Source organism: Oncorhynchus masou, chromosome 32, assembly GCF_036934945.1.
Source record: "Oncorhynchus masou masou isolate Uvic2021 chromosome 32, UVic_Omas_1.1, whole genome shotgun sequence".
NCBI lineage: Eukaryota > Metazoa > Chordata > Actinopteri > Salmoniformes > Salmonidae > Oncorhynchus > Oncorhynchus masou.
The window spans coordinates 49,856,239-49,881,517 of record NC_088243.1 but is presented as its reverse complement, the minus strand read 5'-3'; the positions used below and the strand labels follow the sequence as shown (position 1 = coordinate 49,881,517).

General features: G+C 44.1%; 1 protein-coding gene across 4 annotated transcripts in view; it reads left to right on the top strand.

Moving 5' to 3' along the window:
* LOC135526162 (fibroblast growth factor receptor-like 1) overlaps nucleotides 1–25,279 on the top strand; it is a 66,682-nt gene that overhangs the window by 19,191 nt on the left and 22,212 nt on the right. For all 4 annotated transcript variants that reach the window (XM_064954297.1, XM_064954296.1, XM_064954294.1 and 1 more), the window contains one exon: nucleotides 2,362–2,634. In XM_064954297.1, the coding sequence (XP_064810369.1) occupies nucleotides 2,362–2,634 (273 nt within the window). The remainder of the gene's footprint in view (nucleotides 1–2,361; nucleotides 2,635–25,279) is intronic.

The following is a 25,279-nucleotide window of genomic DNA, read 5'->3' as shown; positions in this document are numbered from 1 at the left end:
TCTCTCTCTCTCTCTCTCTCTCTCTCTCTCTCTCTCTCTCTCTCTCTCTCTCTCTCTCTCTCACACTCACACTCACACTCACACTCACACTCACACTCACACTCACACTCACATTTACATAAACACATCCACGCAGATCCTAAACTCACAGACAATCTCATTGAATTGGTTTTTTTGATAGTTTGTGTCATTCCAACAGAGGTAACATTTTTTTATTCCAGGGCCTCCCGAGTGGCCCAGCAGTCTAAGGCACTGCATCGCAGTGATTGAGGCTTCACTACAGCCTCGGGTTCGATCCCAGGCTGTGTCACAGCCGGCCGTGACCGGGAGACCCATGAGGCGGCGCACAATTTACCCAGCGGTTAGGGGAGGCCCTGGATTTCCTTGTCCCATTCTGCTCTAGCGACTCCTTGTGGTGGGCCAGGCGTCTGCAAGCTGACCTTCGTTCGCCAGCCCGACGGTGTTTCCTCTGACACATTCGTGCATCTGGCTTCCGTGTTAAGCGAGCAGTGTGTCAAGAAGCAGTGCTGCTTGGCAGGGTCGTGTTTCGGCGGACACATGGCTCTCAAACTTCTTCTCTCCTGAGTCTGTAGGGGAGTTGCAGTGATGGGACAAGACTGTAACTACTAATTTGAATATCACGAAAAAGGGTTAAAAGTTAAAAAAAAAATGTAAATGAAAAAAATAATTATCAAAAATATTCTAGAGCCAGTCCCTCCAACGTAAAGGAAAGCTTCTCAAAAATGTGTCTAATGTATGTTCAATTCATCACTCTTGGCAAAAGAGGAGTGAAAAGCAGGGTTGTGCTTCTGTGATCTCTGGGACGTGTGGTGATGTGGTATGGTTTTGTTGGGCCCCAGAGCCTCTCAGTATGAGCAACTCAATGGCTGCAATGAATTCCTGACTGTGACTAATTTATTTTCACACTTTCAAACTCCATGCGTCAAAATGGCGGTTCTCGTGCTCTCCTGTGAAAACAGTGGAGCGCTATCATCTTGGCAAGACTGGTAGTGCCCCCTCTAAACATTTTCCAGAATTCTCTCTAGGATTATTTACGCATGATACCCATTTCTGTGACAGGATTGTCTGAAACAGATTTGAGGATGAATGGACATGATAGGAAGGTGACAGTCAAAGCTGAACAAACATTGTATTGCTTGATATTTTTTTTCCGCATATGTTTCTCATCAAAGGCCTCATTGGACTGCATTTCATGCCAGTCATATGAATCAAATCTGGAATTAGCTTTACGCTAATGGGCATTAGCATGACTCACAGTATGGTAGAGAGAGGGAGCTCTGGCACGTGTTACTCTGGGGGGTTAACCCAGGAAGAATCAAATCACGGAGCACATTGTAGTGATACTGGCACACGCGCACACACACACACACAAACACAAACAGAGTAGTGAGACCAGCACACAAACAACCCAATGAGATCCACCCAGACACAGCACGGTAGGTGAGGAGGGCGAAGTGGGCAGCTGATAAGGTACGGTGGTTACCATTTCCCCACAGACATAAACAGTGACTATATCAATTTCCTGCCTCCAGACTCCGACGGGTGAGCCATGCAGTGTTTAGACTGGAGAAGCCATCACTAAAGCCTCTCTCCACACATCGGCACAGCTAGCTCTATGGACGGCTAACACTAACCACATTAAACACGAGTTGTCCTGTAGTCAAATACTTAGTGTTAGCATTTTTCTTAGATTTATTTCAATTTGGCTATTAAAAAGGTTGACTTTGGATGGTACGAGGGCTCAAGATGTGTGAGTTACGAGGCAGTAAAGGCTTGTTAACCTCTGGTGCCCAGGGACTGAACTCTGTGTAAATGTTACTGTGTATGAGCATGATGTGATTTATGCAGAAAGATGAGCCAGGATTCAGACATGCTGCTCACATGGATCTGTTTTAGACTGCTGGGATCCATAACCAGTATCACATTTATTTAAGAGGAGAGAATGGAGATGAAAGAAGACGAATCCCTTGTGTCTTTTCTGTCTGTCTGCCTTTCTCCCACTCTCCTATGCATACTCTCCCTTTTTAAATCACCCCCTCAAATTCCCCCTCTCCGCTCCACCTTTCATTTAATCTTAACATCTCCTCACAGACACACTGTTTTTCTAATCCTCAAATCAGGACACACCAGCTTCTGTTTAAGGTAGATTTTTTCATGGCTGGAACTTGATCTCAGTTCAGATTATAGTCGTTACCAGGCTCTGCTTTGTTATGTTCTGCATGGCAGCCAATCTCTGCCTGAAGTATGACACTGTAGCTACATATTACTGATTGATTCAGTTTTCTGTAAAATACTGTATGTCCCATTGTAACACTCTTATGTCTCCCTCTCCTGTCCCAGGGCCTCCCCGCGTGGCAGAGAAGATCGCCCACCGGCAGACGGTGCGGATCGGGCGCACCATGAAGCTGCAGTGCCCAGTGGAGGGCGACCCGCCACCCCTCATCATGTGGACCAAGGACGGCCGCAACATCCACAGTGGCTGGATGCGCTTCCGGGTGCTGCAGCAGGCACTGCGCATAAAAGATGTGGAGGCCGAGGACTCAGGCACCTTCATCTGCAAGGCCACCAATGGCTTCGGCAGCGTCAACATCAACTACACCCTCATCGTCATCGGTGAGTCCCCTCCCCATCCACCTAGACTGATCTCAGATCTGCTGTCTTGGGGTGTGACAATGACCATAGGAGTTGGCAAGACAGAGTGAACAGATCTAAGACCAGGCTTCCATCCACTACCACACAGTCCAGTATCTCCTCCTCTCCCTGGATGGGAGCAAAGTGGCTCTAATATGTGTATGATTACACATGTCTGCTCTGCCATTGGTTAGTGGTTATAGTCATCGTGCTCATCAGTGGAATGGTTCCTCTTCCACATTCATGCTGTTGGAGAATCACCACCACCACCGTGACACCAGGCCAAGAAACGAGTGGACTCGACTTGAACAATAAGACACAGAAATACCCCTACATCTCTCCTCCTAAATTGTTCTCTATAAACAGACAGGTCTAAAGAAACATGATAGGAAGAAAATGTAGTCTATTTTAAAAGAGAATAGCATACTGTGGCAGCCTAGGGGAGTCAGAGGTGAAATTCACAATAAAATAAGGCATGCAGAGACCGCTTTGCGGTGCTTAAACCAAAGTTGCAGGGAGGGGCAGCAATCGTGGCAAACTGGAGAATAAACCGTTGATAATACCCCACCAACACAAGAAAGGTTTTTACCTGCTTCTTTGTGGTGGGCTAAGGCCAGGTTGAAAGAGCCTTCACCTTGGGGATGAGTACTAAGACCAGTTCTCCTGGAGTGAATTTGCGGAGACGGGCCCCCCTGTTGTAGACCCGGGCTTGGGCCTGCTGAGCCTGGAGCATGTGTTCCCGCATCAGAGGCTAGACTCTCGCCATGTAGTGGCGCATCTCCTCTGCTTATTCAGTAACTGACTGGTGAGGGCAAAGTTGTTGCTCCCAGGCCTCTTTTGCCAGGTCCAGCATGCCCGGGCCCGTCTGCCGTACAGGAGGATGAGAATCCTATGGATGCCTGTGGGACCTCTCTGATGGAAAACAGAACAAAGAGTATTAGCTGGTCCCAATTTTTTCCTTCTGTGTCAATGGCTTTCCTTAACACAAGCCCATCGGTTTGGGGATGTTCCGCAGACGTACGGATTTGGCTCACCATTAACATCCTATGCATTTCATGAAGCACAACCCTTTTTCGGTCAGGACTTTTCTGCAATCCCCACCCGACTGAAGAGAAGGAACAGTTCCCGTGCCACGCCACGGGCGTTGGTGGCACGTAGTGGGATGGCCTCAGGACGGCGGGTGGCGTAGTACATGATCACCAAGATGTACCTATGTCCTCGATTGGACTTGGGCAGAGGTCCCACTATGTCCATGGCTATCCTCTGAAAAGGGATCTCGATCATTGGTAAAGTGATTTTGATAGGTTACCTTTTGGGGCTGTTTTCTGGCATTCGGCACACTGTCGGCAGTAATCCTGGACAGCCCTCTTCACTCCGAGCAAGTAGAACCAAGCCAGGAACCGATCATAGGTTTTCTCCACTCCTAGGTGTGCTCCAAGCAAATGTGAGTGTGCTAGGTATAGGACTTTGGAGATGTAAAATTTGGGCACTACCATTTCGTCTCCCACTTTCACAACCTGATCAAATAAATTATTTTTGACTGCAAAATTTGGAAAGGCACATTCACTCACCCCATCTACTGGTTTTCCACCGACAGCTCTCATCCTCGCCTGCTCCAGGTTGGGATTGGTGAGTTGGGTAGTGCCAAACTGTCCCGGGGAGGTTCCCTTTCCCTCCTCCGCAAAGGGAAACTCTGAAAACATTTCGCCAGGGTAGTTCTCCTCCCCGGGTTTCTCTTTATCTCGGTCGGTGCTGGGGAGAGCCGAGGGGGGATTGGCTGGGGCCTTCACAGAGTCTGAGGAGATGGGTGGGGAAGCAGCAGCACAGGCTGGTATGACGCTTCTACATCGGGGAACCATTCTCCTTTTCCCCAAGCTGTTCTCCTAGGGGCTGTAACCCCTCTGCTTCAGAATCTCTGGAAAATTGGGCCTAGCCCAGTAGGACATCTACTTGGATTTTCTTTACTACCCCAGCTACAATCACAAAGCTACCTTGAGGGGTTTGCACCTTCCTCGTGGCAGGTGGGTTAACTTTTCATACTTTTCCATGCATACAAGCCACTGTTATGGGCAGACCTAAGGGGTCAGCAGCAAATTGAGGCTTGATGAGAGTGACCATACTCCCTGTGTCCAACAAGGTGGCCTTATCCTGAATGCCTATTTTGACAGGGATCTGGGGGGCTGCAGTGGCTTTGTGGGCCCAGTAGATTGTGCGGTAGTCACACCTTCTGGTGGTCTTCTCTACGGGACTGGCCATGGCAGGGACTCATCGTTTACCGGGCAGCTCCAGGCCAGGTGTCCCTCCTGGCCACAGGTGTGACACCTTTTCTGGTCCACGCTAACTAGCGGTCGCTGCCTCGGGGTGGTCTGCGTTCAGTAATAGGAGTCAGTCTTGAAGTGGGGTTCAAATAGGCGTCTCCCTAGTTGGTTCAGCCTTGACTTCAGGCCTACTGCTTCGCAACATCTCTAAAGTAACTTGGTGATTTTCGAATAAAGCGACCAGGACGTCAACTGACGGGGGGTTGCTTTGGGCAGCATGGCGCTTTGCGTCAGTGGGGAGGCCCCAGATACGTTGGTCCATTACCAGTCGATCTATTGCTGATGGCCCATCCCCTGTGGGAAGCCAACTTTTAGTTAGTCTAACCAGCTCGGTTATTTAAGGTCTTACCGGGGCGTGGACATCATAGGCCCAGGAGTAGAAGCGATGGGCCCAGGTTGGTAGGTTGTGCCCATAATGGGCCAAGAGGGCAGTTTTTAGAGCAGCGTAGTTGTTGATGTCCGCCAGTGCCAAGTCCCTCCAGGCCCTCTGGGCTTCTCCAGTCAGAAAGGGACCACTTTGCCAGCCCAGTCCTCCTTGAGCCATCGCTCTCGCTCTGCATTGCACTCAAATACCAATGGCATCTTCAGCAATTAGCTTGGTGAGGATATTGCCTGGTTCCATCATTTGGTCCGGCTGTACCACGCCTTGGCTAAGCTGTGTAACTGCCTCCTGAAGGGCTTGCTACATTTGGGCTTGCACCAGCTGAGTTACAGCATCTTCCATGATGACCATCTGCTTCTTATTTTATTGGGAGTTCAGAGCATGGAAGGGTTGTGCCCACATTCTCCACCAACTGTGGCAGCCCAGGGGAATCGGAGGTGAAATTCACAATAAAATAAGACAGCGGGAGACCTTTTTGCGGTGCTCAAATCAGAGTTGCTCTTTAATAAAGGTTGGGGGGAATAGGGAGGGGAGAAATGCAATTAAAAGGTAACGGGTAGGTCACTCTGTGTCCGGCGTGGCGGCACCTTGGACCGCCTGTGTTAATGAACAAAAAAGAGAGCGAAAGCAATGAGTCCGGGGTTTCAATCATTGATATCAACTTGTGCTAACTCAGCTGGTGCAAGCCCAAAGCCTCCTGAAATTGCATCATCAGTACTTCTGTTGGGGTGGTATGCAAATTGGTGTGGGTCTAGGGTTTCTGGGATAATGGTGTTGATGTGAGTCATGCCCAAACTTTCAAATGAGGCGACTGATTATGATTATTTTAATTTTTTTATTGAAAGGTATGAGCTCTGCTTTGTTTTTGTGCAGGCTGTACACTCTTCCATCAGTCTCTCATTCACAATTTGACAAGCACTTGCTCATGCCTCGAATTTCCCAGCGGCATCCCCTTTGTGTGGCCGTAATCCACCCTAAAAGAAATACATGCCTTATGCGGCCAGTGGCCTATGTGCCCCTGGCCTGGAGTGATGCGTTGTGCCCTTCTCCCTGAGTGCTGCATGCTCCGAAGCACCTCACTCACATGGCTCTCACACGGATCTTTCTCACAGGCTACAAGTGAAGACAGACACATCAGGGAAGCAACTGTGTGTGTCCTTATCTAATTCCAAGGTACATATTGAAGATATTGGAAAAACTGTCCACATTTACTTTTCGTCAGCCAACAAGATCAGTATGCCTAATGAACAGCAAAAGCACTAACCTATGTCAATCAACAGTTGTGGCCAAAAGTTTTGAGAATGACACAAATATAAATTTTCACAAAGTCTGCTGCCTCAGTTTGTATGATGGCAATTTGCATATACTCCAGAATGTTATAAAGAGTGATCAGATGAATTGCAATTAATTGCAAAGTCCCTCTTTGCCATGCAAATGAACTGAATCCCCCAAAAAACATTTCCACTGCATTTCAGCCCTGCCACAAAAGGACCCGCTGACATCATGTCAGTGATTATGTGTTGGACAAGGCTGGAGATCACTCTGTAATGCTGATTGAGTTCAGATAACAGACTGGATGCTTCAAAAGGAGGGTGGCGCTTGGAATCATTGTTCTTCCTCTGTCGACCATGGTTACCTGCAAGGAAGCACGTGCTGTCATCATCGCTTTGCACAAAAAGGGCTTCACATGCAAGGATATTGCTGCCAGTAAGATTGCACCTAAATCAACCATTTATCGGATCATCAAGAACTTCAAGGAGAGCGGTTCAATTGTTGTGAAGAAGGCTTCAGGGCGCCCAAGAATGTCCAGCAAGCACCAGGACCGTCTCCTATAGTTGATTCAGCTGCGGGATTGAGGCACCACCAGTACAGAGCTTGCTGAGGAATGGCAGCAGGCATGTGTGAGTGCATCTGCATGCACAGTGAGGCGAAGACTTTTGGAGGATGGTCTGGTGTCAAGAAGGGCAGCAAAGAAGCCACTTTTCTCCAGGAAAAACATCAGGGCCAGACTGATATTCTGCAAAAGGTACTGGGATTGGACTGCTGAGGACTGGGGTAAAGTCATTTTCTTTGATGAATCCCCTGTGTGATTGTTTGGGGCATACGGAAAAAAGCTTGTCCGGAGAAGACAAGGTGAGTGCTACCATCAGTCCTGTGTCATGCCAACAGTAAAGCATACTGAGAACATTCATGTGTGGGGTTGCTTCTCAGCCAAGGGAGTGGGCTCACTCACAACTTTGCCTAAGAACACAGCCATGAATAAATAATGGTACCAACACATCCTCCGAGAGTAAGTTCTCCCAACCATCCAGGAACAGTTTGGTGACGAACAATGCCTTTTCCAGCATGATGGAGCACCTTGCCATAAAGCAAAAGCAATAACTAAGTGGCTCGGGAAACAAAACATCAATATTTTGGGTCCATGGCCAGGAAACTCCCCAGACCTTAATCCCATTGAGAATTTGTGGTCAATCCTCAAGAGGAAAGCCACAAATTCTGACAAACTCCAAGCATTGATTATGCAGGAAAGGGCTGCCATCAGTCAGGATGTGCCCAGAAGTTAATTGACAGCATGCCAGTGCGGATTGCGGAGGTCTTGAAAAAGAAGTGTCAACACTGCAAATATTGACTCTTTGCATCAAATGTCATTTAATTGTCAATAAAAGCATCTTACACTTATGAAATGCTTGTAATTATACTTCAGTATTTCATAGTAACATCTGACAAAAATATCTAAAGACGCTGAAGCAGCAAACTTCGTGGAAATTAAGATTTGTGTAATTCTCAATATTTTGGCCACAACTGTACTATCCCCCATAATACAAAAGTTGAACAATTCTGTGCAAGAAATCAATATTCCAAAAATAGTCTGGGAATTATTTTTTTTAACCTTTATTTAACTAGGCAAGTCATGCGATAGATCCCAAATTAATACAACCACTAGCAACAAAAAAAACTTTTTTTATGCAATGTGGCTGACGCAACAGATCAGAATGTTTAGCTTAAAATGTTGAGAAAGCTATTGGGTTTTTTCTTTACATTATAAGAGCAGCAATGTGCACACAGCAGTAGGCTATTTGCGCGAATGTTCCATTTGCTGGAAAACACCATTTATCAAAAGTGACCGCAAATGCAATTATGCATGTAATGCTTTTATTATAAAGGTGTGTTTTTTGGTGAAACTGATCTTCCCCAAACTTGAAACTCACGCGCTGCTTATGTATGCATTTAGGCTTATCAAAACATAGCCTAGCCCATAGGCCTATATGTTAACAAAACATGTGTGTTTGTGAGAGCGAGATCTTTTCCTATTTCGGGGGACGCATTGGTTCAATGTGTGTGCTTGCATATGAGTGAGTGTGATTTTATTTAACTGTGTGTGTTCGAGGCCAGTATGGAGCGTACTCATTCCTACTGTTAGGGTTTGATCTTACAGGGTTGTTTACTTTAGCCAGTCCTCATTCACTAGTTTGACTAGTGTCCTAACAACTCAGGGAAATGTTGTAATGAACATGCTCTGACAGATCTCTGTAGACAAATAACTAATATCATAAAAAGCCAAACTGGTAATAATTATTGCTGTGTTTGAAAACACAAGTCCTCGATTAGTCTAAACAGTACTGATGTTACAACATCAGGAACTGGGCTTTAGCATACATAGCCCCGGCTGCTGGGCCAGAATGGCTGCCACTGTGACAAAGGAAGTAGGGTAATCCACTGACCCACCCACATTGGCCACGTCCCAAATGGCATACCTTTCTAATGTTGAGTTGCACCCCCTTTTGCCCTTATAACAGCCTCAATTTGTCAGGGCATGGACTCTACAAGGTGTCAAAAGCGTTCCACAGGGATGCTGGCCCATGTTGACTCAAATGCTTGCCACAGTTGTGTCAAGTTGGTTGCATGTCCTTTGGGTGGTGGACCATTCTTGATACACACGGGAAACTGTTGAGCATGAAAAATCCAGCAGCTTTGCAGTTCTTGACACACTCAAACCGGTGCGCCTAGCACCTACTACCATACCCAGTTCAAAGGCACATAAATCCTTTCTTTCCCATTCAACCTCTGAATGGCATACACACAATCAATGTCTCAATTGTCTCAAGGCTTAAAAATAGTTATTTAACCCCTTCATCTACACTGATTGAAATGGATTTAACAAGTGTTATCAGTACGGATCATAGCTTTCACTTGGATTCACCTGGTCAATCTATGTCGTGGAAAGAGCAGGTGTTCCTAATGTTTTGTACAGTGCATAGTGCACTACTTTTCACCAGGGCCCATAGAGAAAAGGGTGCCATTCGGGACACAGACATTGGCCCTGTTCACTGCCAGGCCCAGATTAGCGTGGCTAGATTGATTGGCCTTTTATTTGTTGCCCTAATCCACTAGCTGTAATTCTAGACGAAAGGAGCAGAAGTGAGGGGCGAGCGCTTCCAAAGGCTATGAATGGGCTGTTTGTGTTGGGCCTGTGCTGTGGTCATCTGGCATTGGCCGCAGTGTGTGGATGCACATGCCTATTATGGTGCCTGAATGAAGAACATGTCCAATAAATGTTATATTTAATCAGCAAAATGGGTATTGTACTCGTAAAATGTTGGCATGAATCATGGTAAGGAAATGCAAGAGAGAGAAAGGAAGAAAACTAAGGTTTAAGGATGAGCGGGAAATGTTTGGGGAAGTTAAGCAAAGTGAAAAGAGGGCTGTGAATGGCTGAGTAGGAGAGAAAAAGGGAGAGCTAGAGAGAGAGTCTGAATGGAGGCCTGCAGTAGTTCTGTGATGCTGGGAGGCCGGGCCCCAGTGATGGCTCCCTGGGCCTGTGAGGTGTGGAGAGAGGCAGCTGCCCAGATGACCTCATCAGCAGCTGCTCCTCCTGCCTTGTCCCCGCCCCCTCCCCCTGCCTGAGCCTGGGTGCTCTGGGTGCCAGCCCACCTTTGAAGTGCCGACACGGGCCTGGAGATGTCGTTTAGTCAGGCCTCTTGAACTCCTTGTTTTCTAATCTCATTGTTGGCTCGCTTCCTCTCATGTAACACAAGCCCAGCATGTTGTTCATGTGGCAGGAATGAGAGGTGTTCAGTTTGAGGTCCATATACAGTATATTGCAGTCAAAGAACGTACACGTTAACTAAGATCCCTACAGAGGTCCACTTAGTATGGAAATAGACAAGTGTATTTTCATTAGCCCAACCAATCTGCTTGGTGAACTCTGAATCAAACATGAGAATATAGATGAATCTATGCTTCTCTTGGGTACTCCCAATAATGATCGTGCATGTTTGGTTGTTGGAAAGGCAAAGTCTAACCCAAACCTGGACTAAAAGAGCCTGGTTGAGCCTCTGCAGTTTTCCCCCCACCTTTTTCCCATTATGGCTCAAGTCTCTGGCTGCCCTTCCAACTCCTGCTTCAAGGACCACATTTAATTGTATAAGTATTTTCACAGTTCTCCTTTTCTACTTTTTTTGTATTTTATCACACAAATCATCTACTGTTCGACCCGGTTACAGAAGCCAGTTGGGAGAGTTATGTGACAACCCTTGTTCATAATTTCTTTCTCCTTGCATATCTGTTTTTACTGAGTGCAGGATATCAGCGTGCTGGCAAATGGGACCACGGGGAGTCAAAGCCTCTCTGATTATATGCAGGCATCAGCCACGGGACCAGCAAGGCTGATGATAGTCTGTTATGACTATAGGGTTCAAGTAACGTTTGCTCCCTATTATGGCCCAGCTTTAATTTACATGTATATTCAAAAATTATCATAAGGCGTTTATAAGAAGTGTAATAACCCAGTAACAAGACCATTTAGTAAGTACAGTGAGTATTGTGCATGTATGGATTTATTATAGACAGTGAGCTGGTTGATGGACCACAGGAGCAGGCACAGCTCTAACCCTTATTTTACCAGGTAAGTTGACTGAGAACACATTCTCATTTACAGCAACGACCTGGGGAATAGTTACAGGGGGTGTATGAGCCAGGCGATTGAGGAGATAGCGGGTATTACAAATACATTTTGCATGGTCACCCCACTACGCACTGGCGCCAGAGACACGTGTATTTCTCAAACCCTGTCTTTAATAAGTTTGATTTCTGACCATTTCATTTGGCCCAGTCTTTCAACCAAATGAGTGGGAGGTTGTACATATGTCTGCCTCTATAGAGTGAGTCACCCCAGCAGCATTATTTCAATGTTATGTTGAAGACTGACTGGTTGATGAGAGGAGTCTGTTGGAGCCCTGCCCTTCCTCCATCCAGCTGGTAAAGGCATCTCTGTCCATCCGTCAGTGGCAGGCCCTTCCCTGGCCTCCCTCCCCTTCCCCTCCATTGTTGGGTCACTCGCTAGTATTTCTCTTCCCTCCCTCCCACTCCATCCCCTTCAACAGTATGTGTGTGAATGAATGTCCTACTACTACACTCTGCAGGCTGCCATGATAACAGATTTATTTTTCCTCTTGCCACCTGAGTATCCCGGTTTGTTTAGGGAGTGAATGTTATTTACAATAACAGTTGCATGGAGAAATTCAGACCTCTTTGAAATGAAAATGGGTGGCCCTCCCTTAAGCAAAATATATTTGACCTAAACCCTCCCTGGCCACTTGAAAAAATAATAAGCCGGTGACCCCTATACCCAAATGAATAATAAATAAATTGTGGAGAGAACATGCCTACCATTTACCCTCGCTTCTTAGATAGACCAGAGCCTTATACTTGCCTTTATAGAAACTGTTCTTTTGTCACACCCTGACCTTAGAGAACCTTTTATTTCTCTATTTTGTTTAGGTCAGGGTGTGACTAGGGTGGGTAGTCTTGTTTTTTCTTTTCTATGTCGGCCTGGTATGGTTCCCAATCAGAGGCAGCTGTCTATTGTTGTCTCTGATTGGGGATCATATTTAGGCAGCCTTTTTTCCACCTGTTGTTTGTGGGATCTTTTTTTTAACCTTTATTTAACCAGGCAAGTCAGTTAAGAACACATTCTTATTTTCAATGACGGCCTGGGAACAGTGGGTTAACTGCCTGTTCAGGGGCAGAACGACAGATTTGTACCTTGTCAGCTCGGGGGTTTGAACTCGCAACCTTCTGGTTACTAGTCCAACGGTCTAACCACTAGGCTACCCTGCCACCCCTGAACAGGCAGTTTTTGTATTGTAGCCTTTTGCACTACAAAGCTGCACGTTCGTTTAGTTACTCTTTATTGTTTTGTTGCTGGTTCACATGAATAAATATGATGAATGCCTTCCACACTGCACCTTGGTCCAATCCTTCCAACAACGATCATCTTTGTGCTGTAAGCATTACATGGCAACGCAGGAATTTTGATAGTGCATAGGGCTGCGGGCCGGAAGGTTGTGGGTTCACGGACCACAGTGGACAACAGTAGGGGGTGGAAATATCTACTTTATAGTAAAAGCATTGAATCTATCATATGTGCAGGTCTCTGAGAAAATTGCCTTTTTATGAACATTTCATGCAATTCTAGGTTCTTTTACATGTTTGCAGATTAATTTTTTAACATCACAGAAATTGCACGCTAAGAATGGAGAGAGAGAGAGGCCTATGTTCATCTTATCATAATTCTCCAATGCCAAATCAGTGTGTATTGTTTGCAAACTGTCCCCGTTTGCAAATAATAAAAAATCAGAGTCGTCATTAGGAATCTGAGCAAAAGTTAGGCCTATCTTTCCACCCCAGACAGAGTAGGCCTACCTTTTCACCCCAGACAGAGTAGGGCTACCTTTCCACCCCAGACAGAGTAGGCCTACTTTTCCACCCCAGACAGAGTAGGGCTACCTTTCCATGCCAGACAGAGTAGGCCTACCTTTCCACCCCAGACAGAGTAGGCCTGCCTTTCCACCCCAGACAGAGTAGGGCTACCTTTCCATCCCAGACGGAGTAGGCCTGCCTTTCCATCCCAGACAGAGTAGGGCTACCTTTCCATCCCAGACAGAGTAGGGCTACCTTTCCATCCCAGACAGAGTAGGGCTACCTTTCCACCCCAGACAGAGTAGGGCTACCTTTCCATCCCAGACAGAGTAGGCCTACCGACACATAAAAATGTAAGCTTTAACTGCTTGCTACTCTTGTTTCCCTAAACGCTGTCTGGGTTTAATCAGCTTCTATTATACAGAAAGTGAATATCTAAATCAGTTGAAAGTGAATTAATTAGATTACTTCCAAAGCAAAACAAAAAAAATGTATCCTTGGCTGTAGAAGGTTGTAGCTCAGCCTCTGAATGTCAAAGAAACTAAACAATGATATCCCCATAATTGTCGGAGTCACGTTTTTCCCGGGTATTTTACAGCTTGTTTCTAGCATTTAGCATCGCAGACCAAAATGCAACGGATCTGTTGTTTATAACAATGGATAGGCAGGTGATTTTTGCCATTTTCTTGAATAAAAGGTAGGCCTATGGCATACCCTCTCAAACCTCATCAATTCGAGTCCAGGGCCTGGTTTTCCAAAAGCATCTTAAGGCTAAGTTCATCGTTAGAAACTTCGTAAGAGCACCTTTACATTTCCGAGCCGTTTCCCAGAACCGTCTTTTTTAGTGTTGCCCTTGAAGTCGCTCGTAATCTAATGCCTGTCTCAGACCACTTTTAGAACAGCTAAGTGTTGTTTGCCCTCCTGCCTCACTTAACGCACAGAAAATCTCAGCTAAACATAGAATGAAGATGTTTATCTGTCTCATTGTGACCTCCGAATACTTCATAGTTGAATATGCCTGAAAAGTTTGCAATGTTATAAACAAGCGAAGCAAGGATAAATAAAATATAAAATCTGAAAACCGAGATGACAAAATTATATAATAGCTAGATTATTAGGATAAATATTGACATCACTTTCAGGTATGTGCAGTCGATAGACCTACCTAGTATTAAGCCATTAGGCTACATCTGAGCTATTAGGCCTTATAGGCTACTATTATCTAAAAGCTCACACATTTCACAGTATCTAACCAATAATCTAAAGGTCAACATAAAGGTCTATGGCAACGTCGCTTAACTTGCTACTTAATATTAACTATTCTGTTTAATTGTAGAATATCTGTAGGCCTACTTGAAGCTCAATTCCTGCCTGCCATTAGGCTACAATGATTTATTGAGAAATTACAAAAATGACCGTCATCCTATTTCTAGGTCACATTGATACACTATATATACAAAAGTATGTGGACATCCCTTCAAATTAGTGGCTTTGGCTATTTCAGCCACACCAGTGACTGGTGTATAAAATTGGCCATGCAATCTCCATAGTCAAACATTGGCAGTAGAATGGCCTTACTGAAGAGCTCATTGACTTTCAACGTGGCACTGTTATAGGATGCCACCTTTCCAAAAAGTCAGTTTGTCAAACTTCTGCCCTGCTAGAGCTGCTCCAGTCAACTCTAAGTGCTGTTATGGTGAAGTGGAAAGAGCAAACAATCTCACAGAACGAGACCGCCGAGTGCTGAAGCACGTAGCTCGTATAAAGTGTCTGTCCTCGGTTGCAACACTCACTACCGAGTTCTAAACTGCCTCTGGAAACAACGTCAGCACAAGAGCTGTTCGTCGGGAGCTTCATGAAATGGGCTTCCATGGCTGAACAGCCGCACACAAGCCTAAGATCACCATGCACACAAGCCTAAGATCACCATGCACCAAGTGATTATTAGGCTGGAGTGGTGTAAAGCTCGACTCCGGAGCAGTGGAAATGCAATCTGGGTTTGGCGAATGCCAGGAGAATGCTACCTGCCCCAATGCATAGTGGCAACTGTAAAGTTTGGTGGAGGAGGAATAATGGTCTGGGGCTGTTTTTCATGGTTCAGGCTAGACCCCTTAGTTCCAGTGTAGTTCCAGCTACAGCATAAAATGACATTCCGGACAATTCTGTGCATCCAGCTTTGTGGCAACAGTTTGGGGAAGGTCCTTTCCTGTTTCAGCATGATAATGCCCTCGTGCACAAAGCGAGGTCCATACAGAAATCGTTCGTCGAGATCGGTGTGGAAGAACGTGACTGGCCTGCACATAGCCCTGACCTCAACCCCATCGAACACCTTTGGGATGAATTGGAATGCAGACTTCGAGCCCGACATCACTAATGCTCTTGTGGCTGAATGAAAGCAAGTCCCCACAGCATGTTCCAACATCTAATGGAAATCCTTCCCAGAAGAGTGAAGGCTGTTATAGCAGCAAATGGGGGGGGGGGGCAACTCTATAATAATGTCCATGATTTTGGAATGAGATGTTTGATCAGCAGTTGTCCACATACTTTTGGTCTTGTAGTGTATTTTATATAGTGAACAAGGCAATGAGCGACTTTGGCTTTATTTATTGTTACTCGCAGTTTACACAAACTGAAGAAATGCAGAATTTACATAATCAAACATTGCATTCAAAATAGCACGAGAAAACATTGAGAATACATAACACATGGCAAACAAAACATTAGTAACATCTGCTCTTTCTATGACAGACTGACCAGGTGAAAGCTATGATCCCTTACTGATGTCACCCCTTAATGTTTCACTTCATTCAGTGTAGTTAAAGGGTAGGAGACAGGTTTATGAAAGATTTTTAAGCCTCGAGACAAATGAGACATGGATTGTGTATGTGTGCCATTCAGAGGGTAAATGGGCAAGACAACATATTTAAGCTCTTTTGAACGGGGTATGGTATCAGGTGCCACGAGCACCGGTTTGAGTGTGTCAAGAACTGCAACGCTGCTCGGTTCTTCACAATCCTCCTGAACTGCCACTGTAGGCCTACACAGCACATCATTGGTTAGGCAGCAAGAGCAGGCTGGGGCTCAGGGTTGGATTATCCATTGCTGACCCCAGGAAGAGTAGCTGCTGCCTTGGCTTTTGGGGACGCATAATAAATACAAATTGCCAAATTGCTAAAAAATGTATTTGCACCACCCCAGCAGTGCAAAATAGTCAGGAAGAAAGTACATTTTCTTTTCTTAACTTTGTTCTGTGCTTATCCGAGCATGCACTTCGTAGCCTATAGCTATGGATCCTTTGATTGAGACAATAGTGAATAGCCTATAGGCACACTTGATATCAGTGTGAGGGGCGGCATTGTGCACACATCGATATATAGACCATATAGAAACATTCTAAAACAATAAGACACATTAAAATGTCATACATTATAAATTACATGACCCTCCCATGGACTAGATAAACAAATATATACTAAACCCTCCCCTTGACTGAAATTAAAAAAGCATGACCCTTCCCCATTTTCCTCCAGGTACCCATTCTGTCAATTCTGATCCATCACTTTACTAATGCCTTCCTTTGGCATCCATTTGTTTTGACTGGGGATTGTTCAGTTGGAGGATGAGGCTTACATAAAAGGAGGACATGGGCATTTGGAGTTCTACCATCAAACAGGCCTGGTTAAAGAACAAACTTGTTCCTCTAATCTACAGTGTCAAAGAGAGATGGAGAATGGCTTAATGATGGGACCCACAACTTGTACTGTACTCAATGCTACTTCTCACATTTATGAAGTTGTGTACTGCACCATCGTGAATGGCACTATTGGATTTATTGGTGTGATGTGATAACAATACAAGCGTGACTAGAACTGAGTGTTGGATAGACACGTGTGTAAGGGAGCTGGTTGGAAGTGACATTGTGATTTATGGTGATTTTTGCAGCTTGCTCTGGCGCTAGAAGCCTATACCTGGTTCTCTTAGCCTGTCTATGGTATGGTTCAGTAACCAAACTTGACTATTTATGATTACGGCGCTCTGTTGATCCCATAATACAGGTTGTTTTTTGCACATGCCGCTAGTGTGATGGAGTGTAGACATATGACTACGATGAAAGTGATAACCGTTACCAGCAGCAATATTTGTTTTCCTTTTCAAATCAATGTATTTATAAAGCCCTTCTTACATCAGCTGATGTCACAAAGTGCTTTACAGAAACCCAGCCTAAAACCCCAAACAGCAAGCAATGCAGGTGTAGAAACACGGTGGCTAGGAAAAACTCCCTGGAAGGCCAAAACCTAGGAAGAAACCTAGAGAGGAACCAGGCTGTGAGGGGTGGAGATTATAACAGAACATGGCCATAAATGACGAGCATGGTCAAACAATAGTAATCACACTGAAAAAGCCACAGGTAGAGCAAAAGCCGCAGGCAGAACAGTTAGAGAGAGAGAGAATAAGAGAGAGAGAGAGAACCGGATAAGACAGGAGAAATACTCCAATATAACAGACCGACCCTATCCCCCCGACACATAAACTACTGCAGCATAAATACTGGAGGCTGAGACAGGAGGGGTCGGGAGACTTTTCAGGAGTTGAACAAGATAAGACCCTCTGAATTCTCCAAATGTCATATTCTTAAGGTCACATTTTGTGTCCAAACAGGGATGTGCCTGACTGATATTTTTCAGATAAAATAAACATTTTTTTTCATGAGGACAGGTTAATCTGACCAGAATGTGACTGCTGCTGGTCAGAGTGCCTGACTGCCTGGCGAAATGGTTGTTTACACTGGTGATTGTCAGAGTGAGGAGTCAATGTCACTCTCTCTGCCTTCTATATGTCCATCCTATACAACTGTGATAGACTCTGGAACGGTCTGTTATTCATTGTTAGTAAGAGTATTGCTAAAGGTACTGGAATTTGTGGTACTAGAGCCACTCATCTTAAATACAGGATATGCACACACTATTGGTGATATGTTTTACATATGTTAAGTTGTAACAATTACTGCATATGGTAGACAACTTTCTGAAACATTTAGTGTATGATCACAAGGGTGTCCTGTCACGCCATTGTAATTCTCAGAATGTTCTTCTCAGCACAGGCAGGCGCTCTGTATCCATGTTCCATGGCACACAGACCTTGAGTCTGTACTGAAAAAACACAGAGCAATACATTTTAGTTTGAACAGGAAGGTAAATCAACTGGAAGCAAACTCTCTGGGCCTGCCTGTTCTCCTTAATCACGCTCTCTCTCCGCACCATGACACAAGTATCAAATTCCACAGCTGTCTCGGTGCAGAACCTAAGAAAAGAGATCATATTACGACCAATATCACAACCTTCATGTGTGCTCTCCACGATATTCCATTAGATGTTGAATAAATTGAAAAGAGCTCTGAGGCAACGACTCAGGTTTCTTAGTTTAATTGAGAAATCTGGTGTCTCTTTGACAGAGAGATGAAAGAGCCCAAAGTGTTGGCAGGCTGGATAATGCAGGGGATGACCGGATCTGAAGCCCAGAGGCAGTAAAAAATACATAGAATTATACTGTGTGTGTGTGTGTATATATATATACATGCTACCGTTCCAAAGTTTGGGGTCACTTAGAAGTGTCCTTGTTTTTGAAAGAAAAGCAAAATTTTTGTCCATTAAAATAGCATAAAATTGATCAGAAATGCGGTGTAGACATTAATGTTGAGAATTACTATTGTAGCTGGAAACGGCAGATTTTTTTAATGGAATATCTACATAAGTGTACAGAGGCCCATTTATTAGCAACCATCACTCCTGTGTTCCAATGGCACGTTGTGTTAGCTAATCCAAGTTTATCATTTCAAAAAGGCTAATTGATCATTAGAAAACCCTTTGGCAATTATGTTAGCACAGCTGAAAACTATTGAAGCAATACAACTGGCCTTTAGACTAGTTGAGTATCTGGAGCATTAGCATTTGTGGGTTCGATTACAGGCTCAAAATGGTCAGAAACCAATAACTTTCTTTTGTAACTCGTCTGTATATTCTTGTTCAGAGAAATGAAGGCTTCACTTATGCTCCACTGATCTACACTGGCCATGTGTCCACACTCCACATGCCTACCTGCCATGTTGGAGGGGTGGTTGGAGCAAAGGGGTGGTCAGCAACCAGGGGTTGACTGACAGCCTGTAGTAGGGAGGGATCAAGAAGGTGAACAGGGTTACAGAGTATGCATCCCAAATGGCACCTAATTCCCTATATAGTCCACTACTTTTAACCAGAGCCCTATGAGCACTGGTCAAAAGTAGTGCACTATAAAGGGAATGGCGTTCCTGTTACACAGTGAAATAACCGGAGTATCCTACCCAACATGGAATGAACCAGCGGGAAAGTAGCCTCCATTTTCAAAGGATCACTTGTATGCTCAATGGTCACTTTAGCTCCAGAATGTAAAAAATATAATTTATATTTTATTAAGCTAAGCTCAATTATAATCTTCTTGCTATAAAATCATATAATATAAAATAATGGCATGGGACTTGTCTGCTAAATTAACAAGCCTACAGCCTATGGCATGGCTGTGAAGTAACACAAACATAGGCATAGACACCTGCATACAACATGATAACATACACACTATACACACATGGACTTTTCATTGTAGATATGTGGTAGTGGAGTATGAGTCTGAGGGCACACACTTAGTGTGTTGTGAATTCTGTAATGAATGTATTGTAATGTTTTTAAAATTGTATAACTGCCTTAATTTTGCCAGATCCCAGGCTCCCGAGTGGAGCAGTGGTCTAAAGCACTGCATCTCAGTGCTCGAGGCGTCACTACAGACATTCTGGTTCGAATCCAGGCTGTACCAGAACCGCCCGTGATTGGGCGGCGCACAATTGGCCCAGGTTTGGCCGGTGTAAGCCGTCATTGTAAATAAGAATTTGTTCTTAACTGACTTGCCTAGTTAAATAAAGGTTACATGTATATGGTAAATAGTGATATAACATACAGAAGGCCAACTTATATTCTATTCTTCTGAAATATCTTTTCTTAATATCAAAATGTTTCTTTAGACCTGCCGAAAATAAATAATGTATTTATTATGGTGGAGTATATTCAATTGATTTATTAGAGTTTTTTTAATGTAGATGTTCCACAGGCACACATCGGTTGCTTGTATGCGTGTAGGTCTAGAGATGCTATACGTGTTTATGTTCATCAACAGTCAATTACTGTGAGAGCGGCAGTTTTTTTTATGACAACGGGCAAACAAAATTTCATGACTGTCACAGCCCTAGATCAGACTCCTGTGGAAACAGCACAGAGGAAATGAAGATGGCATTTGAAAACAACTCAAACGTCAACTTGGCAGTCCGGAGGGGTTGCCATGCCAAAGGTGGAAGTTGGGCTTCAGGTTTCAAAGGTATTTGCAAGCAGTTACTCAAAAAGCCGGAAGAGAAAACGGCAACAGACCAGTGAGGCAGGGACAGAGCCCCTCCGCACCCCAGCACGGGGGCCCTGACTTCCATTTCACGCCTGCCTGTTCCTGTGGCCCGGAGAGGGAGCTGCACTGTCATGGGTCAACGCGCCCCACATCGCGGTTCTGCATCATTTCACTGACCATAGAAAGACGGAAACAAGCTAGATAAATGGAGGAAAGTAGAAAGCGTCACATTCCTTTTTGTTTGTTAGAGCTGCAATGCAGGCAGACATCAGCTCTGGAAATCTGGAGATACGAGCTCAACCTCTTCAGAGCAAAGCCAATGCTGTTCACTGAATGATTTTTATTTATTATGGATCCCCATTAACTGCTTCCTGGGGTCCAGCAAAATTAAGGTCGTTATACAATTTTAAAAACATTACAATACATTCATTATAGAATTCAGAACACACTATGGGTGTCCGAGCAGTGTGCTAGTATTTTTAACAGACAGCTTGGTACCTTCAGCTTGTCAACATCTCTTACAAAAACAAGTAATGAGGAAGTCACTCTCTTCCACTTTGAGCCATGAGAGATTGACATACATGCCATTAGTGTTAGCTCTCCATGTACTTTTAAGCGCCAGTCGTGCTGCCCTGTTCTGAGTCAACTGCCATTTTCCCAAGTCCCTCTTTGTGGCACTTGACCACACGACTGAACAGTAGTCCAGGTGCGAGAAAGCCCGGGCCTTTGAAATGCTTACTGAATTTGTTTACATCAATGTTCATTAGAATAAAGAGAGTTGATGCATCTTCAAAGCTGATCTGTACTAGTTGTCCCAGCCAGGCAGTGGGCCTTCCCTGGTGGTTAATGGGCTTATTAATTTGTAATGCTTAATTGTCCCATCATTCCTGAAGAGGCAGGTCGTTTGTCTGCCTCTCGGGGGCTCCTACAGCCCCATTGAGAGCTTAAATAGAACATGTAGTCTTGGAGCCCAAACCTTTCATTTGGGCCAGCCACAGAACAGCTCTCCCTAAGCCTATTTGCTGTCATTCTGCTTTAATGGATTCCTCATCCAGCCCTCTCCCTCGCAGACCCGCCGCTCAAAGGGAAGAATTCCTCCCTGGCAGAGCGCTACATCCTTCAGCTGCAGTTGGAAGGCTCCTTTCTCTCAGGAGTTGAATTGGTTTCGGATCTTTTGTTTTCTTCTGTTTGTATCTGCTCTGTTTGAGTCTAGGGGCTGTGTTGTATGTATTACAATGGGGGCCAGGGTAAGTCAAGCTCATACAAATGCTCCCTAATGAAACTTAAGTAGCCTATCCACAGTTTTGACTGAAATTACAGCATCAACATTTGTCATACAGTTAGCATGATATGTCTTTTTTTTGTTCTCAGTAATTCTGACCAAATGTTGAAGAAGGGTAGTTTAGTTTTAGATAGGGGCTTGCTGGATGGAGTGAGAGTGTACATTTGTCCATCTGTAGCTCATCTCCCTCGAACCATCGCGAATATGGGCCTTCCTCGCCAATGTGATGCACTGGGAAAATCTCACATCAACAAAAGCCCGTCATCATCCAAGCAAATGCCGACCCATCAAAAGATAGAAAGCTTCTCAATCCAAAGCATACTTCCTATAAAATGAATTAAATTCCATCCATCCATTCTAACAGGTCGTCCAGCACTCAAACTTCATCAACTCCCCAAAACACTTAAAAAACAGAGCGAGGGACCAGGGTTAGCGGAGAGGTGCAGGTTTTCAGGCCTGTGAATGGGACAGGGGCGTTTGTCTGTGATTAGAACACTAAGCACGGAGACATTTATGTGCTGAAAGGAAAACTTAGCTCATTGTGTGGTGCTGAGGATTAAGATTGTCCTCTATTGTTCCCTGGGGAGGTACCAGGGGCTTGGCCCACAGAGGGAGGGACTTGTCCTCCTTTGAGCGAGCAGCCATACACCTACCCTGAGTTTCCCCCTTTTGAAACGGGCCATAATAGGTTGTCTATGGCGGCAAGGTTGTATGGTGGAGGAATCTTTTCTCATTCAATTTTTTTGGTGTTTTGTGTGTGTGTCCTGCTTGTTGTCCTTTGTGATTCTGCAGGGTGAATATCAGCCCAAATTCTGCAGTGGTCCAACCTGAATAGAAAAGAAACAAGCGGAGTGTGGATGGGGGGAATAGGCATAGCAATTAGTAAAGACATGTTTGAAGAGCGAGCACGTTGCACACAAAAGGTTTCTTTTGAAGTTTCAAAAACTTTTGTCCTGCACCCTCCATTCTTCCATCAAAGCACAGCAATTCTGCATAATGTTCCTTTTTGGTACTTCTATGTACCTGACATGTTTGTCCCTCAATGCCCAAGAACTAGCAGTTACTTGTCTGACTTTCCTTTAGTCTTCTTTTGTTCATGTGCAGATTATCTGGGCTCAACAAATCTTTTCATTATGTTTCCTTTATGAGGAAAGGTAGACGTAAAGCAACTTTAACATTCCATTAGAAGTCCAAACACACAGCACAAACTGCTTTTTCTTTCCGATGTTGATGTAAAGGTCTCCTTTTTAAATTTACCATTCCATATCTGGGTGTGAGTATAGCTATGCAATTACTCCTTTAATTAGTTTGTTACACAAACATAGAAATCAATCCCCGGTGCCTCTGCTATCGGACGTCAGTTTTATCAGCAGGACATTGTGTTGTAAGTAATAGCTGGAGTCAACGGGAATGAAGGCTTGTTTTTCACATTCTATCCTAAGCGCATTTCAAAACGTTCTGCTCATTCAGTATACCCACGTACAATTCACTGTAATCGTTCTTAATTCATTTCAACTGCAAATGTTTGCATTATTCTGAGATTTAAAATAGTTTATGAAGGTATGTCAGCCTGCGTGGCAAAAACATTCTACTTGAGTGAGCGCTCTGCTTCGATGTGGTTGGTAGCTTCCACTTTCTGATTTGTTAGATCTAATTAAGTGTGACTCCTTGAGTATGTACTGTACACGTCTGGCAGAAGGAGGAAAGCTGTCATATGGTGGAAAGTGAAAGAGCAAGGCTTAATAAACGTGTTGTACCAAGTCAAGTACAAGCCACAAAGTGGAGTTCATTCAGCCCTCATCTCCTCCTACTAGTGTCTAGCACTCAAGTAATAATGCATAGAATAGTTTAACGATGTAGAATAGTACACATTCTGATTTAGTGTTTTGCTGTAATCACATTCATCAAAGGGACAGTAACCTCGACACAGTGAAGGATGCCAGATCTTTTAACCGAGGGCTTTATTCTTTGGCTGCCTGTTGACTTTGAAGTGTGGGTTGCATAAGCCAGTCTCACATTCCAGAACTGATTTTATAGTACAGTGTAGTACAGACTGTTTATCTATCTCTTGTCCATGCACCTAAAGTACGTGTTAACAATATATGTTCATATAAAATATGTGTTTGTCAGTGTGTTCAACTTTTGTTTGTTGTTTGGCAGTCTGCATCTATCAGTTTGTATCAATATGATTTGTAATAATATCCATGTCCTGCATATTACCCATTTTCTTAACTTTATGTTAGATTTAGAAGGGATGTCAATATGTACCCTGCTTCTCTGAATTGTCTTTCATTTCGCAGTAACAGGAACCCCAATCCTTGAACCCTGTTCGTTTTATGGAGCCTTAATATGTTCAAATTATTTGGATGGAACTGGAGAGGGAGTTTAAAGTGCAGGGGCTGAATGTCGGTTTCAAAGTAGGTGTGGGGCGATCGATATGTGAGATATGTTAATTTGGTGTTAAGTGTTATGGTGTTATGTTAAGTCCCGTCCTAACCTTGATGTTTGCTACAATTACACTGAAGCAGCTGGAATGATGAGCGGGAGTGTCAAAGAGAAGAGACAGGGACACACGTCGCAGGCAGCGACCACCGAAGACAACTGGGAATTTCCTCATGTCACTACCCCACAGATATGTCTTAAAGCATCAGCATGCTTCGGTTCAGCTGCCGTCTAACCAAACTCCGATAAGTCAAGAAATCTGTCATTAACTTTGACGTTTTTGCTGAGAAACCTTAGTTGTGCAATTTTACATCTAATTAAGATGTCTGGTGCAGTGTTTCTCTAGTGAACAAATTTGCATGAAAACGATTAGTCTCTCTTTGAATGACAACAAACACTTAATTGAAGAATCCCTACTGTTGACCAATCACCGACGAAGGGATAGAGCCTTCGGCTATCGACTTCTGCTTACCTCGAGAAAAATGTTGTGTGCACGAACAGCCAAAAAAAACATTGCCGAAGACCAAAACAAACAAAAACATCACAAAATGTTGTCATAATATACAGTACCAGTCAAAAATTTGGACACACCTACTCATTCCAGGGTTTTTCTTTTTTTTTACTATTTTCTACATTATAGAATAATAGTGAAATAACACATATGGAATCATGTAGTAACCGAAAAAGTTAAACAAGTAAAAATATATTTTATATTTGAGATTTTTTTAAATAGCCACCCTTTGCACTGATGACAGCTTTGCACACTCTTGACATTCTCTCAACCAGCTTAATGAGGTAGGAATGCATTTCAATTAACAGGTATACCTTGTTAAAAGTTAATATGTGGAATTTCTTTCCTTGATGCGTTTGAGCCAATCAGTTGTATAAGGGGGATATACAGAAGATAGCCCTACTTGGTAAAATACCAAGTCCATATTATGGCAAGAACAGCTCAAATAAGCAAAGAGAAACAACAGTCCATCAAAGTCAGTTAAGAACAAATTCTTATTTTCAATGATGGTCTATTTTTGGTTCCAACCGACGTGTCTTTGTGAGATGCAGAGTAGGTGAACGGATGATCTC